Here is a 20,194-nt window from a genome sequence, read left to right on the forward strand (position 1 = left end):
AAAACCCAATACACTTTTGAAAAGCATCCACAGGTAGATATTATACAGAGCAGCCTGGCACAGCATGCTATAAATGGACCCCTGGGGGGATACAGTACGATGGGAATGTTCTCAGAGACAGGCTCAGTCATGTAAATGTGCCATTGTAACAGATTTACAGATGCAAAGAGTAGTTTCGTCAATTGATCACAGATTTTAATGAACAATAACAAATTAAAAACTATGAAATCTACACCATGTTTTTGTATTCATTAATTGAACAAGAGGTCCATGGGGCCTGTATCGCTCACCTGGTTGGATTAGACCAAATGTCGAAATAATGTTCATATTCAATTTGTTTTATTTGTAAAACTCTAACAATGCTTTGGCCATTCGGGGGTCAGAGTCACCATTTATGCAAAATCTGTTCCCCTTCCCCCAAGGATGTTTCTGACCAAATTGGGTTCAAATCCATTCATAACTTTATGACTAGTAGTGATTTAAAGGAATTACCTCTATTTCCCCCACTGAGCCCCTCCCTTTTGGCCCCTTTAGGGTCAGAGCCACCATTTATGCAAAATCTCTTCCCCTTCCCCCAAGGATGTTTCTGACCAAATTGGGTTCAAATCCATTCATAACCTGATGACTAGTAGTGATTCAAAGGAATTACCTCTATTTCCCCCACTGGGCCCCTCCCTTTTGGCCCCTTTAGGGTCAGAGCCACCATTTATGCAAAATCTCTTCCCCTTCCCCCAAGGATGTTTCTGACCAAATTGGGTTCAAATCCATTCATAACTTTATGACTAGTAGCGATTCAAAGGAATTACCTCTACTCCCCCCACTGGGCCCCGCCCTTTTGGCCCCTTTAGGGTCAGAGTCACCGTTTATGCAAAATCTGTTCCCCTTCCCCCAAGGATGTCTCTGATCAAATTGGGTTCAAATCCATTCATAACTTTATGACTTATAGTAGCGATTTAAAGGAATTACTTTTATTTCCCCTATTGGTCCCCGCCCCTTTGGTCCCTTTGGGGTCAGAGCCACCATTTATGCAAAATCTTTTCCCCTTCCCCCAAGGATGTTTCTGACCAAATTGGGTTCAAATCCATTCATAACTTTATGACTAGTAGAGATTTAGAGGAATTACCTCTATTTCCCATATTTGGCCCCGCCCCTTTGGCCTTTCGGGGGTCAGAGCTACCATTTATGCAAAATCTCTTCCCCTTCCCCCAAGGATGTTTCTGACCAAATTGGGTTCAAATCCATTCATAACTTTATGACTAGTAGAGATTTAGAGGAATTACCTCTATTTCCCATATTTCGCCCCGCCCCTTTGGCCCCTCGGGGGTCAGAGCCACCATTTATGCAAAATCTCTTCCCCTTCCCCCAAGGATGTTTCTGACCAAATTGGGTTCAAATCCATTCATAACTTTATGACTAGTAGAGATTTAGAGGAATTACATATATTTCCCATATTTGGCCCTGCCCCTTTGGCCCCTCGGGGGTCAGAATCACCATTTATGCAAAATCTGTTCCCATTCTGCTAAGGATGTTTCTGGCCAAATTTGGTCAAAATCTAATAAGAACTTTATGACTAGTAGCGATTTGAAGCAAATGTTGACGGACGGACGGATGGACGATGGACGACGGACGACGGACGGACGACGGACGACGCGCCATGGCATAAGCTCACCGGACCTTCGGTCCAGGTGAGCTAAAAACTGTATGCAACATATATGACAGAAATTTTGAGTAAGTTTGTGGTAGAACATCATAATTTATTGTACAAACTTCAATCATTTTGTTTTAAATGATTGGCTTTCCTGAAATTTTCAGCTTACTTAATTATGATGTTTATAACCACAGACATATAATGCTTATACTCTTACATTGAACCAAGGACCTTCATTTTCCACACAATTATTCTCCAAATTTCAGAGATAAAAACAACAATATATATACAGATTTATATAAAGTATACCAACTACATTTATATAGAAGGGGCTTTGTTCGGAGGGGCTTTTGTCCTAGGGGCTAATGTCTGAGGGGGCTAATGTCCAGGGGGGGGGGGGGGGGGGGGTGTTGTCCTACACTCCCTTAGACTGATCTTCATCTGATACATATAATATATATAGGTAAGGTGTTATAGAGGTCAAAGGGCATGTCCTGAGAGTACCACTTATACATACAGGTACATGTACATAACTTGTTGTGTAGATATTATATGGCTCTTACAGAACATAAATAAGAATATACAAAACTTCTGATTCTTGATTATGTACTTAGAAATGATTTCATGGTTGAATTAACAGATATTAGTAAAGTAACAATACATTAAATTTAAAAATATTTTGTCTGATAAAATAATAAACATTAAAATATACTGTAAACATACAGTGTACTTGAGAAAAAAATCTACAAATTTAACAGTCATGAAAGCAGAAAGGTAGAATTAATCATTAATATAAAATGTATATTAATAAAATCTAAAAAAAATTAAATGAAAGGCATCAAAAGTTTGAAATCAGGAAGATAGACCTTAATTTTACGCTATAATGAAATCTTCTTATAAGGCAGTCAATTTACACAGGTCTGTATATGTAAAAACTACAGGTTTCTAACACAGGTGTCCAGTGGCACTGTCCATTACCTGTATATTGGGATTTGTGGTCACACCTGACACTACTAGTTTACCTGTAGCTTAAATGTAGTGCAGTACTACTAGTTTAAATGTAGTGCACTAGGAGTGCACTATTAAAGGTTAGCTTACACTCAACTGTATGTAGGAATAAGACAAAATGTGACAAAATTAATTTCTGTTCCAGTGACTTATTTGCTGAAGAAAATTGAACACATAAAGTAGCAAAACATTTTTACGTGAATTATTACTTTTGAACACCATTTTGACACTCAGTCAAAGATTTTTTTCTTGGAAAAAAGGTAGGGGCACCCTTATTAAAAGCAGGCGCCCTTATCAGGTCATATACGGCATAACCAATAATTAAGGCTTATATTACTTACAATCCAAAACATCCCTACACACCAAAATAGCACAATTCTACATAATATGTATGCTCATGTCCATTATTAGAATACAGGTTGCGAAGGACTTTCAATATCACAAAATAAATTGAATACTTGTTATTTTTATTCATTGTTGTTATGTATTATTTATTGACTGAACTTTTTCTCCATTTAATACTTAAATTAATTGCTTTGGAAAGCTTTCCAATGGCACATATACATTTCTAAGTTAAACAGAATGCTTTTAATTCCCCACACCTGAGCTGATTAATATTATCATGAAGGGAAAAATCAACAGAAAATTATAATTTCTCTAAAAGCATCTAAAGCGTAAAAAAAAGGAATTTCTAAAACAAAATTTCAAGTAAATTAAAATGATGTTATTCAGAGGATTTTGTTTCATGGTACAATCAAGTAGTGTGTTAATTTGGAAAATGAAAGAGGTTTCATATAAAGTCAGTTACTAAACATGGTGTTACAAATAGATAAACAACAAGTCAAACTAGAACTGTCACCAGGATGGCTGACTAATACCCCCGCAATCTGCACGAGTCAATGGTGAATTGGAGTCAATGGTGAATTGTAACGGTTGGAACTGGAAATAGAGGCTAACTAAGATAACCCAGTAATAGAGTGACCAGTTGCCATAGCAACCATAATCTTGAGAAAAAGAAAGTGGCATGCACATCTACACATGGTCCTCTATATTTGTGTGAAGTTTAATTGAAATTGGCCCTTCGGGTTAGGAGGAGTTGTCCGGACAAACTTAAAGTTATGGTTCTTATTGGAAAACCTGTTTATAGTGACCAGTTGCCATAGCAGCCATAATTTTGAGAAAAAGAAAGAGGCGTGCACATCTAAACATGATCATTAATACTTGTGTGAAGTTTCATTGGAATCGGCCCATCGGTTTAGGAGGAGTTGTCCGGACAAAATGTGTCTACAGACAGACGGACGGACGGACAGACAACCTGATTCCAGCATACCCCCCTAACTTTGATGCGTGGGTATAAATATCAGATTAAACACTATATGTAAATCGTAAAGTTGTTTTTCTTCCAATACAAACAACAATAACAATGCTTTATTTAATTCACAGAAAAATAAACCTGAAATGTCAAAATCAATGTCTATCAGATCTCCATATTAATGTTTCAAGATTCAACCACTGCAGATAACTAAATATCTCATATCAATTTTCTTAAACAAATCTTTGACAACACACATTATCTAGTTTCAGAAGACATGGGTGAGAGCTAACAACAGAAAAAGGGAAATAACTCTGGTCATCCTGTTCTTTTTATCTCCATTTTTCATTGTGTACAGTTGAATAAAAAAACAAAAAATAACAATAAAAAAGACTTGAAATAAAAAATATATATCTAAATAATGCTTAAGTCTTTATTAACGGAATTGTTCGGATTTCTAATAAACTAGCCAAATATGATTTTAAAGAGGTTTTATATTTTCAAGTCAATGGTACGTAAGAGATGGTTACATGAAAGTCATGCAGCTTTAATATATATTATCTACTGAACAACAGCCATCCAGGGGCTAGCAATATTAAAGAAACACTAAATAAATACAAACAAAAATAAGTAAAAAAAAACAAGGCATCGCAAACGATACAAATCCCCTCGCGTGCTAACACATGAACTCTGACGCAAATTCAGAATCCGTTCAAATCCGTGACACGTTCAAGGTATTCCCATGCTGGACCCATATATGAAGTTTGGTCAGGATCCATTCAAAAATGAAGTCGCAACAACGCTGACAAAGATTTTCTATAAATAGTAACGGTGACCTTGGCCTTGACCTTGGCACCCTAAAACACGAAGTCGTTTGAGGTATTCCCATGCTGGACCCATATATGAAGTTTGGTCAGGATCCGTTCAGAAATGAAGTCGCAAGAGTGCTGACAAAGATTTTCTATAAATAGTAATGCTGACCTTGACCTTGACCTTGGCACCCTGAAACACGAACTCGTTCGAGGTATTACCGTGCTGAACCCATATATGAAGTTTGGTCAGGATCCTTCAGAAATGAAGTTGCAAGAGTGCTGACAAAGATTTTCTATAAATAGTAATGCTGACCTTGATCTTGACCTTGAGACCTTGAAACACGAACTCGTTCGAGGTATTCCCATGCTGGACCCATATATGAAGTTTGGTCAGGATCCGTTCAGAAATGAAGTTGCAAGAGTGCTGACAAAGATTTTCTATAAATAGTAACGGTGACCTTGACCTTGACCTTGGCACCCTGAAACACGAACTCGTTCGAGGTATTCCCATGTTGGACCCATATATGAAGTTTGGTCAGGATCCGTTGAAAAATGAAGTTGCAAGAGCGCTGACAAAAAGTGAACATACGTATGTACTTACGTACGAACGGAACGCTATATCCCCTCCCCGACTTTCGTCGCGAGGGGATAATAAATTTCTACATTCAGTAAAATCAAATAAAATGTAATCACAAATAACATCACAATATATGATAATTATACACATCCACATACAAACTGAATTAATTTTACTATCTGTGTCTACTAAAAATAATTTGTCATCCCTTTATGAAAAATGGTCAATTATTTAATTCCTCGATATCTACTTAATATTTCTGTCAACAACAAACTATTTACAACATTAAAAAACCATTATAGGTTACTGACATATATCAATAGGGAGTTCACCAACTGGAATCTATATTATATATCACTATACCTCACACTAACATTAGGGGGAGAGTTCACCAACTGGAATCTATATTGTATATCACTATACCTCACACTAGCATTAGGGGGAGAGTTCACCAACTGGAATCTATATTATATATCACTATACCTCACACTAGCATTAGGGGGAGAGTTCACCAACTGGAATCTATATTGTAATATACTGATATTTTTACCAAAAAAATATTGCAATATGTAAAATAGATATAGTATAAGGTTTTGTATTATAGCATGCATTGAAATTATCATGAAACATGTTTGACTCTGGAAAATAATAATTCAGCCCTACAGCAACCCTCAAACTAAATATTAGTAACACTGTACAATTATGAAGGGGTTTACTGATGTCTACAACACTTTAAGTTCAAAATCTTTAAAAGACTTTTCCCCCAAAATTATTCAGTCTGATTTTGGAAAGTGATAGTTATAGCCCCAAACATGAAACCAAATATTAGAACCCTAATTACACTTATAAAGAGTTTATCGTGATGCCTTTCAACACTTTCACAAAAAACTAAAAACATTATGAAACCAATGCTGATGTTGACGTCTGGGTGAAAAAAGTTCTCTCTCTTTGAGAGGCGCACTAAAAAATCATATAGTTGAATGATCTACCACCCTCCCAGATCAGAATGGAGGAAAAAATAAGAAATTCTTTCAGACATCCTGGTAAAAAAAAGTTTAAAAGATTACAACATTACAGCTGAGTCATGAATTTAACAAGAGGCCCAATGGGCCTGTATCGCTCACCTGGCTCTACAGCAACTTTGAAGTTGATTGAGGTCATTTCTACAGATACTATGCTGATTATCATAGTAAGCTAGGTTTATTCATATTAATACATTTTCTAGTCCTTCATTCCAGCATTTTATTGACCTAATATCTGGTCTAGGAGGCTCTTGGCTATCGCAAAATTATTGTTTACAGATTTAAGCCGATTTCACCCCTGTGACCTTAAATGTAGGTCAAGGGTCATTAATTTGAACAAACTTTGTAGCCCTTCACCCCAGCATGCTACAGGCCCAATATCAAGTCCCTTGGCCTCTTGGTTATTGAGAAGAAGTTGTTTGAAGAGTATAGCCTATTTGACAAATGTGACCTTGAATGAAGGTCAAGGTCATTTATTTGAACAAACTTTGTAGCCCTTTACCCTAGCATGCTACAGGCACAATACAAAGTCCCTGGGCCTCTTGGTTATTGAGAAGAAGTCGTTTGAAAGATTATAGCCTATTTGACAATGTGACCTTTAATGAAGGTCAAGGTCATTTATTTGAACAAACTTTGTTGCCCTTCACCCCAGCATGCTACAGGCCCAATATCAAGTCCCTGAGCCTCTTGGTTATTGAGAAGAAGTCGTTTGAAGATTATAGCCTATTTGCCAATGTGACCTTGAATGAAGGTCAATGTCATTTATTTGAACAAACTTAGTAGCCCTTCACCCAAGCATGCTACAGGACCAATATCAAGTCCCTGGGCCTCTTGGTTATTGTGAAGAAGTCGTTTGAAGATTATAGCCTATTTGACCAATGTGACCTTGAATGAAGGTCAAGGTTATTTATTTGAACAAACTTAGTAGCCCTTCACCCCAGCATGCTACAGGCCCAATATCAAGTCCCTGGGCCTCTTGGTTATTGAGAAGTCGTTTGAAGATTATAGCCTATTCGACCAATGTGACCTTGAATGAAGGTCAAGGTCATTTATTTGAACAAACTTTGTAGCCCCTCACCCCAGCATGCTACAGGCCCAATATCAAGTCCCTGGGCCTCTTGGTTATTGAGAAGTCATTTGAAGATTATAGCCTATTTGACCCATGTGATCTTGAATGAAGGTCAAGGTCATTTATTTGAACAAACTTTGTAGCCCCTCAGCCCAGCATGCTACAGGCCCAATATCAAGTCCCTGGGCCTCTTGGTTATTGAGAAGAAGTTGTTTGAAGATTATAGCCTATTTGACCAATGTGACCTTGAATGAAGGTCAAGGTCATTTATTTTAACAAACTTAGTAGCCCTTCATCCCAGCATGCTACAGCCCCAATATCAAGTCGCTGGGCCTCTTGGTTATTGAGAAGAAGTCGTTTGAAGATTATAGCCTGTTTGACCCATGTGACCTTGAATAAAGGTCATGGTTATTTATTTGAACAAACTTGGTAGCCATTCATCCCAGCATGCTACAGGCCCAATATCAAGTCCCTGGGCCTCTTGGTTATTGAGAAGAAGTTGTTTGAAGATTATAGCCTATTTGACCCATGTGACCTTGAATGAAGGTCAAGGTCAATTATTTGAACAAACTTGGAAGCCCTTCACCCCAGTATGCTGCAGGCCCAATATGAAGTTCCTGGGCCTCTTGGTTATTGAGAAGAAGTTGTTTAAATGAAAAAGTTGACGCCGGACGGCCGGACGGCCGGACAGACGGACATACGGACGGACGGAGGACGCCGCACCATGGCATAAGCTCACTTGCCCTTCGGGCAGGTGAGCTAATAAAAACAAAAGTAAAGCTTTCTTATTCTCAGTGTTAATAAGTTTGAATTAGATTTTAGCATGAAATACAAACATTAGAGAAATGTGAGAATTTAGTTAGGGTTTCTATATAAACAAGAGGCCCATGGGGCCTGTATCGCTCACCTGGTTGGATTAGACCAAATGTCAAAATAATGTTCATATTCTATTTGTTTTATTTGTAAATCTCTAACAATGCTATATATGGTTATAGTGTGGGAATCCGAACTGCTTTAAAGATTAAAGTCCAGACTCTCTAAGGTCTGAAAGACCTCAAGAATTGTTTTGAGAACATGCATGCATTCATCACTTTATGACTAGTAGCGATTTAAAGGAATTACCTTGATTTCCCCTATTGGGCCCCACCCTTTTGGCCCCTCGGGGTCAGAGTCACCAATTATACAAAATCTGTTCGCCTTCCCCCAAGGATGTTTCTGACCAAATTGGGTTCAAATCCATTCATAACTTTATAACTAGTAGCAATTTAAAGGAATTACCTCTATTTCCATTATTGGGCCCAGCCCCTTTGGCCCCTCGGGGGTCAGAGCCACCATTTATGCAAAATCTGTTCCCCTTCCCCCGAGGATGTTTCTGACTAAATTGGGTTCAAATCCATTCATAACTTTATGACTAGTAGCGACTTAAAGGAATTACCTCTATTTCCCCTATTGGGTCCCACCCTTTTGGTCCCTTTGGGGTCAGAGCCACCATTTATGCAAAATCTGTTCCCCTTACCCCAAGGATGTCTCTGACCAAATTGGGTTCAAATCCATTGATAACTTAATAACTAGTAGCAATTTAAAGGAATTACCTCTATTTCCATTATTGGGCCCCGCCCCTTTAGCCCCTCGGGGGTCAGAGTCACCATTTATGCAAAATCTGTTCCCCTTCTGCCAAGGATGTTTCTGACCAAATTGGGTTCAAATCCATTCATACCTTTATGACAAGTAGCGATTTAAAGGAATTACCTCTATTTCCCTATTGGGCCCCACCCCTTTGGCCCCTTGGGGATCAGAGTCACCGTTTATGCAAAATCTGTTCCCCTTTCCCCAAGGATGTTTCTGACCAAATTGGGTTCAAATCCATCCATAACTTTATGACTAGTAGCGATTTAAAGGAATTACCTCTATTTCCCCTATTGGGCCCCGCCCCTTCGGGGTCAGAGCCACCATTTATGCAAAATCTGTTCCTCTTCCCCCGAGGATGTTTCTGACTAAATTGGGTTCAAATCCATTCATAACTTTATGACAAGTAGCGATTTAAAGGAATTACCTCTATTTCCCCTATTGGGCTCCACCCCTTTGGCCCCTTTGGGGTCAGAGCCACCATTTATGCAAAATCTGTTCCCCTTCCCCCAAGGATGTCTCTGACCAAATTGGGTTCAAATCCATTAATAACTTTATGACTAGTAGCGATTTAAAGGAATTGCCTCTATTTCCCCTATTGGGCCCGCCCCTCCGGCCCCTGGGGGGTCAGAGCCACCATTTATGCAAATTCTGATCCCCTTCTGCCAAGGATGTTTCTGACCAAATTTGGTAAAAATCCAATAAGAACTTTTTGACTAGTAGCGATTTAAAGCAAATGTTGACGGACGGACGGACGGACGGACGACGCGCCATGACATAACCTTCGGTCCAGGTGAGCTAAAAACCCAAAAAACATTTAAGATCTCTAGCATAAGTTTTCTATATCAGTTATTATAGAAAATTTATTTTCTATATCAGTCAAAAATTGTTATATTTTTCAGGGTTTTCCATGTTCTGAGATTTAGGCATGCTGCAGATTTCTGTACAGTTGTGAGACAGATATTATTACAAAACATAAACAAGAGGCCCAGAGGGCCTGTATCGCTCACCTGGATTTCATGAGATATGAAACAAGAATGATGATTAAGTATATTTGTCACTGGTATTGCTATGTCAATATATCATCTAGGCATTTTATATGGCTACGTTAGGATTTGATGTCAAAAAATGCATTAATCCATGAAATAAAATTAACTTTTGGAACAACCCCATAGGGATGCTACCACACAAATGTGAGTGACATCCATTGCTTAGTTTCAGAAAAGAAGTTGTTTAAACCAATTGACCCCTTTTGACCCCGCCTTCTGCATCCCGGGGGGAGTGGGGGTCAGGTCCTTCCTTTATAAAATTTTGAATCCCTACCCAAAAGGATGCTACCAGGCAAATATGAGCGATATCCCTTGCTTGGTTTCAGAGAAGAAGTTGTTCATATCAATTCAGCCAAATTGACCCCTCTTGGCCCCGCCCCTCAGGCCCCCGGGGAGTCAGCCTCACCATTTGTACAATTTTGAATGCCCACCCAATAGTGATGCTACCAGGCAAATAAGAGCAATATCCATTGCTTGGTTTCAGAGAAGAAGTCGCTAATATCAATATAGCCCAATTGACCACATTTGGCTACGCCCCTCAGGCCCCTGGGGGGTCAGCTCCATCATTTGTACAATTTTTAATCCCCACCCCATAGTGATGCTACCAGGCAAATATGAGCGATATCCATCGCCTCGTTTCAGAGAAGAAGTCGTTTATATTAAGAGAGGCAAATTGACCCCTTTTGGCCCTGCCCCTCAGACCCCTTGGGAGTCAGCCCCACCATTTGTACAATTTTGAATCCCCTGTCCATAGGGATGCTACCAGGTAAATATGAGTAATATCCATTGCTTAGTTTCAGAGCAGAAGTCGTTTATATCAATTCTGTAAAACTGACCCCTTTTGGCCCCGCCCCTCAGACCCCAGGGGGTCAGCCCCATCATTTGTACAATTTCAAATTTCTACTCCAAGGTGATGCTACCAGTAAAATATGACAGATATCCATTGCTCGGTTTCAGAGAAGAAATTGTTTATATCAATATAGCCAAATTGACCACATTTGGCCCCACTCCTCAGGCCCCTGGGGGGTCAGCCCCATCATTTGTACAATTTTTAATCCCCACCCCATAATGATGCTACCAGGCAAATATGAGCGATAGCCATTGCTTGGTTTCAGAGAAGAAGTCGTTTATATCAATATAGCCAAATTAACCCCTTTTGGCCCCGCCCCAGGGGCCCCCAGGGGGTCAGCCCCATCATTTGTACAATTCTGAGTCCCCTACCCATAGGAATGCTTCTGACCAAATTTGGTCAAATTCTGATGTGTGGTTATGAAGAAGAAGTCAATTGTTGACGGACGGACGGACGGACGGACAGACGGACGGACGGACGACGGACGACGGTCGCAACGGTATGGCATAAGCTCACCTTGGTCCTTTGGACCAGGTGTGCTAAAAAACTAATTTATAAAAAGGAAAATAGCATAGGTGTTCAAAACAAAGAATTGCAAACAGGGTTCATAACCATTATAAAAAGGGTAAAATAGGGTGAACAGAACCAAAAATAAACTAAAAATCAGGCCAGCTTTTATAAAGTTGATGTTAATACATGAATATTTTTTTTACACTGATTTTATCATTCGACCACCAGGCTACACATTGTAATTCAGTACAATTATATCTTGTTTTTTAATCTGATAATTGTTATTTTATACTAGGAAACCCAAGTTACATTTACTGGTTCAACTTGTGCTACAATCAGAAAAGATCATTTGGAGCATCTCCAATGTACATATTTCACATACTTTAGGAATACATACGAGGAGTTCAGATTTAAAGATGGCGGCACCCATGTGTTTAGACCTAGCTAACTTACGAAAACAATGTAAGTAAAGCGGTTTTGACATACCAAACCATTGATTTGCTCATCTTTCCGTAGTCTGAAGATAATGATAATTAGATTATCATTAGCAAAATGCTTTGGCAACACCACAGTCGAATGACAACCTGTAACTGTGATGTTGAAAAAACAAACTGGTATAGGCCTAACCTTCCTGGACTGATTACTACCTAGGGAAGTAACTGATGTCCATTGGAGCAGGTCATACGGACAATTAGTGGCAGACTGATATGTAGTGGCTTCCTGAGATAACAGTGTGAAGTAATGTTGACCACCTCTGTTGAATTATTTATAATCATTTTTGTTCACTATTGGCACAAATTTATTTAAAGCATGTCGCAGGTTTTTAAAGCTTGTCACAGCAACATGCTGTAAAAGGTCATGGAGAACCCTGATTTCTTATAGTTTATTTAATTTGATGAATTTAAAGTGAAGCATACACAAATATGTATTTCTTTTTATTAATTCTAAAACATTTAAAAAACTAAGTAAAAACAAAAAGATATCTTTACATTCCATGTAGGTTTCGCCTATAAACAGTAACAAAAAATATATATCATAGGAAATGATAAATCAATAATCAACAAAAACATACAATGTTATGTGAGTTCTCTCCCTTGACAAAAACAGTGTATGTATGGGACTCTTACCTAGAAAGGTACTCTCAGGGAGTGACGATGATGTTTTTTCGAGGAGGTTGCCTAGATAAGGAGCCATAGCCAGCTGAGGGACCTGGACTATACAGGCATACACAAGGATAATGAGTAACCAGCCCCTGTTTAAACAGAAAACAACAATAACAGCAATGGTCAGTATAAACAACATGAGGCCCAGAGGGCCTGTATCGCTCACCTGGTTGGATTTGACCAAATGTCAAAATAGTGTTAATGTTAAAATTGTTAAAATCATTATTTGTTAATGTCAAATGTATATATGATGGTGGTGTGGAGATCTCAACTGCAATATATGTTCCTCTTCCCCAATGTTTCTTACAAAATTTAATTAAAATCAAATGGGGACTTTTTGATAAGTAGGAATATGAAGCAAATGTTGACGGAAAACAGATGTATGCTGCACCATGGCATAAGCTCACTGGACCTTCAGGCCAGGTGCGCTAAAAACAATGACAGTTGGTAAATGGCAATAACAACATCTGGTCGATGAGGCAGATGCTGAGCTTGTCTTACAGCAAGGAGTCAGTATAAACAATATAAACAGCAATGATCACTAAACGACAATAACAGCAGCAAGGTCAGTAAACGGCAATAACAACAGCAAGGTCAGTAAACAACAATAACAGCAGCAAGGTCAGTAAACAACAATAACAGCAGCAAGGTTAGTAAACAGCAATAACAGCAGCAAGGTCAGTAAACGGCAATAACAGCAGCAAGGTCAGTAAACGGCAATAACAGCAGCAAGGTCAGTAAACAACAATAACAGCAGCAAGGTCAGTAAACAACAATAACAGCAGCAAGGTCAGTAAACGGCAATAACAGCAGCAAGGTCAGTGAACAAAAATAACAGCAGCAAGGTCAGTAAACAACAATAACAGCAGCAAGGTCAGTAAACAACAATAACAGCGGCAAGGTCAGTAAACGACAATAACAGCGGCAAGGTCAGTAAACGGCAATAACAGCAGCAAGGTCAGTAAACAACAATAACAGCAGCAAGGTCAGTAAACGGCAATAACAGCAGCAAGGTCAGTAAACAATAATAACAGCAGCAAGGTCAGTAAACAGCAATAACAACAGCAAGGTCAGTAATCAACAATAACAGCAGCAAAGTTAGTAAACGGCAATAACAGCAGCAAGGTCAGTAAACAACAATGAAAGCAGAAAGGTCAGAAAACAACAATAACAGCAGCAAGGTCAGTAAACGACAATGAAAGCAGCAAGGCCAGTAAACAACAATAACAGCAGCAAGGTCAGTAAACGACAATAACAGCAGCAGGGTCAGTAAACGGCAATAACAGCAGCAAGGTCAGTAAACAACAATGAAAGCAGCAAGGTCAGTAAACAACAATAACAGCAGCAAGGTCAGTAAACGACAATAACAGCAGCAGGGTTAGTAAACGGCAATAACAGCAGCAAGGTCAGTAAACGGCAATAACAGCAGCAAGGTTAGTAAACGGCAATAACAGCAGCAAGGTCAGTAAACGGCAATAACAGCAGCAAGGTCAGTAAACAACAATAACAGCAACAAGGTCAGTAAACAACAATGAAAGCAGCAAGGTCAGTAAACGACAATAACAGCAGCAAGGTCAGTAAACAACAATAACAGCAGCAAGGTCAGTAAACGGCAATAACAGCAGCAAGGTCAGTAAACAACAATGAAAGCAGCAAGGTCAGTAAACGGTAATAACAGCAGCAAGGTCAGTAAACAGCAATAACAACAGTAAGGTCAGTAAACGGCAATAACAGCAGCAAGGTCAGTAAACAACAATAACAGCAGTAAGGTCAGTAAACGGCAATAACAGCAGCAAGGTCAGTGAACAACAATAACAGCAGCAAGGTCAGTAAACAACAATAACAGCAGCAAGGTCAGTAAACAACAATAACAGCAGCAAGGTCAGTAAACGACAATAACAGCAGCAAGGTCAGTAAACGGCAATAACAGCAGCAAGGTCAGTAAACAACAATAACAGCAGCAAGGTTAGTAAACAGCAATAACAGCAGCAAGGTCAGTAAACGGCAATAACAGCAGCAAGGTCAGTAAACGGCAATAACAGCAGCAAGGTCAGTCAACAACAATAACAGCAGCAAGGTCAGTAAACAACAATAACAGCAGCAAGGTCAGTAATCAACAATAACAGCAGCAAGGTTAGTAAATGGCAATAACAGCAGCAAGGTCAGTAAACGGCAATAACAGCAGCAAGGTCAGTAAACAACAATGAAAGCAGCAAGGTCAGTAAACGACAATAACAGCAGCAAGGTTAGTAAATGGCAATAACAGCAGCAAGGTCAGTAAACAACAATAACAGCAGCAAGGTCAGTAAACAACAATAACAGCAGCAAGGTCAGTAAACAACAATAACAGCAGCAAGGTCAGTAAACAACAATGAAAGCAGCAAGGTCAGTAAACGACAATAACAGCAGCAAGGTTAGTAAACGGCAATAACAGCAGCAAGGTCAGTAAACGGCAATAACAGCAGCAAGGTCAGTAAACGGCAATAACAGCAGCAAGGTCAGTAATCAACAATAACAGCAGCAAGGTCAGTAAACGACAATAACAGCAGCAAGGTCAGTAAACAACAATAACAGCAGCAAGGTCAGTAAACGGCAATAACAGCAGCAAGGTCAGTAAACAACAATAACAGCAGCAAGGTCAGTAAACAACAATAACAGCAGCAAGGTCAGTAAATGACAATTACAGCAGCAAGGTCAGTAAACAACAATAACAGCAGCAAGGTCAGTAAACGACAATAACAGCAGCAAGGTCAGTAAATGACAATTACAGCAGCAAGGTTAGTAAACGGCAATTACAGCAGCAAGGTCAGTAAACGACAATAACAGCAGCAAGGTCAGTAAACGGCAATAACAGCAGCAAGGTCAGTAAACGGCAATAACAGCAGCAAGGTCAGTAAACGGCAATAACAGCAGCAAGGTCAGTAAACGACAATAACAACTTCTGGTCAATGATGCAGATGCCTGAAAACTTATGTTGAAGCTGTTCTCATTGCTTTTTGAAGCATAGAAAATGAAAAGGACCACATATTTTCAGCAAATCCATTCAAATAATAAAGAGAGTGTGTATCATAAAATTCCAAGCATGAACATGAGGCCTACATAATGTACTAAATATGTTTCAGAAGAGCACCACTCAACTGGGTATGAAATAAGCCAAAGATTAGCCAATATCTAGAACAAGTATGATAGTTATAATTTGTTTGGTCAGCAAAATTCATTATATCATCATATAAATTATAGGTGGTTGATAAATCAGCCTGTTATATGACTTACAAGTTACGACTGACTTTGCCTCGTCCTGTCATCTTGCCCAGGGTAGCAGGAATGGCCGTCCATACTGGGAATGAGTTCATCAGTAGACTGAAGCCTTTCTCCCAGTCCTAGAAATACACTGGTGTATTAGACACATTACAATTATCACAGGAAATTCACATTTTGTCAATCACCCCTATTACATATGATACATTCTTTTATATAATTAGATACAGTAAAACTCACTTGTGTTGAACAAGCTTGAATCAAATACATCAGAGGAGTTGATGTTTTGTTTGGTCTCAATTTCTTCTCTTGTTTATCTCAGTGAATTAAACATGGATATTTTTAACACTGTTAAATTTAATAACGCAGTTAAGTGAAATATGTTTTGTGGTCGGTCTCTTCTAAATCTTACCAAAATTTTCTTTTTTGAATTGAACATCCAATATCCTGTTAGAAATATTTTTATTAGACCCCTATCTCAAATGGAAAGAACTGGTAACTAACATGTGTTTCATTTTGAGGAGCATAATACACATACAATCATAGTTTTATGAAAAAGAGGATAAAGATTATCAACACTGGAAAACAGTTTTCCCAACAAATAAGTCCTGCCAATGAATCTGACAAATCCTTCATTTTTGCAGAATCCTCAATCTTAAAATAGTAAAGTAAAAGTGGGTCACAAATAGGTCCTCTCAGAACTTTAATATACAAAAGGTTTACACTTTGGGTATCAGGGAGATTATTTAAAGATAAATATGGTAAATAATGAGGAGTATTTTTCCTGAACTTATCAAATTGTCAAAAAAAATTACCGTGATGAGTTTTCTATTGGTGCGTATATCAACAAAACCATCAAAGTTAAGGTTATAAAATCTGCCAAGGAACTGGTTCGAGGCAGCCTTGTCTAGGTTCATGTATCCATATACCAGGACGGCAAACAGTGTGCCGAGGAACCCAGGACACATCACAAACAGAATCTGAAAAGTAAGTATAGCAGCGTTAATACAACATTTACTACAATCAATGAATAACAATTACATTAACACTTCTAACTACAAACAAATTTATATGTCACTACCCCATGTCAAGTTATAAACGTATGCCCGGTAATAAGCCCACCCATACGCTGAATACTTATTACCAAACAAGAGGTCCAAAGGGGTTGTATCGCTGACCTGGTTGGATTTGACCATCCATTAAAATAGTTCACATTCAATTCGTTAACAGCTTTACTTGTTGATGTTGAGCAATGCTTTATATGATTATGGGTTGGGGATCTCAACAATATCAAATATATAACCAAGAAACAAAGTTCCTTGGGATGGGGAAAGACCCCAGGACCTATTCAGAGTCACCATTTATGTAGATCTGTTCTATTTCCCCTAAGAATGTTTCTGACCAAATTTTGTTCAAATCAATTCAGTTCCTAATGGCAAGTAACCATCTAAAGGATTTGCTTCTATTTCCAATATTGGGCCCCAGGAGGGTAAGGGTCACCATTTATGTAGATCTTCTCCCCTTCCCCTAAGAATGTTTTGGACCAAATTTGGTTCAAATCCATCCAGAACTTCTTGTCTAGTAGCGATTTAAAGCAAATGTTGATGGACAATGGACAGGCAACAGATGCTGTGCCATGACATAATCTCACCAGCCCTTAGGGTGAGCTAAAAATATTGTCTTACTGTTTGTAACAGTGCCCCTAGACTATACCTTTATACAGTTAGGTGTTACTGAGGTTACTGCAGGATAAATAAGGTATACAGTGAATGCCATGAAATCATACAGCTTTTTTTAACTTCTACTTTTGAAATAAGCAAACATTTAGATGATGCTATAAGCTCTATCCTTTGCATGTATACTCACGTACCAAATTGTGAAAGCTGTCAAGAAAAATGTCTGTATGTCCATCAAAATTAAGTTTAGATTATTTGAATATCAATTCCTAGGTTGGCTGCCATTAATCACACTTGCCAAATATCTTCACTCTAAACCTTCAACAAATTTGACCTTGGTGACCATGGATATAAGTCATAAAGGTCATTCATTTACACAAATCAGGTAGTCCTTCATCCAAGCATGAAACATATCTAACATCCAAATTTTGACCTCTTGGTATTGAGAAAAAGTTGGAAATAGGTCAATGTCATGATAGCACTTCAGTCCAGTATGCTACAGGCCCATGCAATATCACGTCCCTGGCCCTCTTGAATATTGGGAAAATGTTTTTAGCCCCGTGACCATGAATGTAGATCAAGGTCAGTTATTTAGACAAGTTAGTTGCAATTTACCACAGCATGCTACTGGCGTAATATAAGGTCCCTGGTCACTTGGTTTTTGAGAAGAAATGGTTTAAAGATTAAAGCATTCCCCTGTGACCTTGAATGCTGTTCAAGGTAATTCTTTTATCAAACTTGGTAGCCATTTACCCCAGCATGCTACAGGCCTTATTTCAGTCCCAGGGCCTCTTGACTCTTGGGAGTTGTTTAAACTAGAACTGTCGTCCAGAGGGCCTCTGTGCCCTGTTTACCATGGTAACCATAAGAGGATTAGACCAAAAAACTAAGTTTTGTGCCTTGGTTACCATGGTAACCAAAAAATGACGAAGTAATATAGATTACGCACATCTACAATGTATAAGGATTGTTGTCATGAAGTTTCGTTGAAATCGGATCAGTAATTTAGGAGTAGCCGGTACATAATTGTGTCTACAGACAGACGGACAGACGGACGGACAACCTGATTCCAGTATACCCCCCCTAACTTCGTTGCTTGGGGTATAATAACTAAGCACATTTGACAGGGCTGCCAACTCACTCACGCGAGACAAAAAACTCACGTAAAAACGTCCTTAAAATGTCCCTTCTTATGTTGAAGCAATCCTCGCGTAACGTGAGGTACAAATCTCACACATTGATAAAGTTTTCTCTAGTCGCCTCACTCGAAGCCATGAAATCGGCAACTTTAGCTTGGGACTGTTCAAAGGGGAATAACTCTTACAGCTTTTGTAATGATTACACCAGGCGTCGCGCTTCACATCCGGTTGGTAGCGTCGGAAGCACGTTTGGAGAGCCGACTTCTGAAAGCGATAAGTAAGCTTAGGCCTACAAGAATAGTGAGTAATATTCACATTCTCAGTTTATAACTGAACAATCCCTTTGATATTTCGTGAAATATGCCGTCGCCTAAAAGGAAAAAGATCGCTATCTGGTCCACTAAGCTCGCCAAGTTCAACGAATCGCCATGGGGAAAAAAAAATCACGATTGGATTTCGGAAATGAGCATGCCTATTGCAAGTTGTTTAAAGCTAACTTTTCGATCAGATCAAGCACAGTATGTGATATAAAACGTCACATTTTGTCAGTTGGCATTGAGTTGGTTTTTCAGGTAAAAGTTTATATAATTACCACCGATAGAAATTAAACTCTTGACAGATAATTCATACATATATATGTAAGTAATTGCATTTTATTTTCATTTTTGCAAGACTGTCGGAAAATTCTATATGGCAGTGACAGACAAAATGACCGCAAAGTTCCCCCTGCATGATCCTTCTTTGATATGGCTTTTTTGGTACCTAGCCATAGAGCTATATACTTTATCTACTAGAAATTAAATCCAAAAATCTCAAACGCCTACATAATATAAATAAATAGAACAGTTATCCATTACTTCAAAACATTTTATAATCTTAACCCTAAACTATTGAATAAAACTATTAACAAGAGGCCCAGAGGGCCTGTATCGCTCACCTGGATTTCATGAGATATGAAACAAGAATGATGATTAAGTATATTTGTCACTGGAATTGCTTTGTCAACATATCATAGGCATTTCATATGGGTACATGAGGTTTTTATGCCAAAAAATGCATTAATCCATGAAATGAAATGGACTTTTGGCGCAACCCCATAGGGATGCTACCACACAAATGTGAGTGATATCCATTGCTAAGTTTCAGAAAAGAAGTTGTTTAAGCCAATTGACCCCTTTTGACTCCGCCCTCTGCACCCTGGTGGTCAGTTCCTTCCTTTATAAATTTTGAATCCCTACCCAAAAGGATGCTACCAGTCAAATATGAGCTGTTTCAGAGAAGAATTAAGTTGTTCATATCAATTTACCGTAGCCAAATTGACCCCTTTTGGCCCCACCCCTCAGCCCCCTGGGGGGTCAACCCCAAAATTTGTACAATTTTGAATCCCCACCTCATGCATGACCATGCTACCATACAAATGCAAGTGATATCCATTGCTTAGTTTCAGAGAAGAACTTGTTAATATCAATTTAACC

The 20,194-nt window shown here is 38.8% G+C and overlaps 1 protein-coding gene across 4 annotated transcripts in view; it reads right to left on the bottom strand.

Moving 5' to 3' along the window:
• Positions 1–20,194, bottom strand: part of LOC117315356 (sodium- and chloride-dependent GABA transporter 2-like) — a 182,065-nt gene that overhangs the window by 30,356 nt on the left and 131,515 nt on the right. For all 4 annotated transcript variants that reach the window (XM_033869511.1, XM_033869512.1, XM_033869509.1 and 1 more), the window contains 3 exons: positions 16,720–16,884; positions 15,920–16,026; positions 12,611–12,735 (listed from right to left, as the gene is read on the bottom strand). In XM_033869511.1, the coding sequence (XP_033725402.1) occupies positions 12,611–12,735; positions 15,920–16,026; positions 16,720–16,884 (397 nt within the window). The remainder of the gene's footprint in view (positions 1–12,610; positions 12,736–15,919; positions 16,027–16,719; positions 16,885–20,194) is intronic.

The sequence above is a fragment of the Pecten maximus genome, chromosome 17 (assembly GCF_902652985.1).
Source record: "Pecten maximus chromosome 17, xPecMax1.1, whole genome shotgun sequence".
Lineage (NCBI taxonomy): Eukaryota > Metazoa > Mollusca > Bivalvia > Pectinida > Pectinidae > Pecten > Pecten maximus.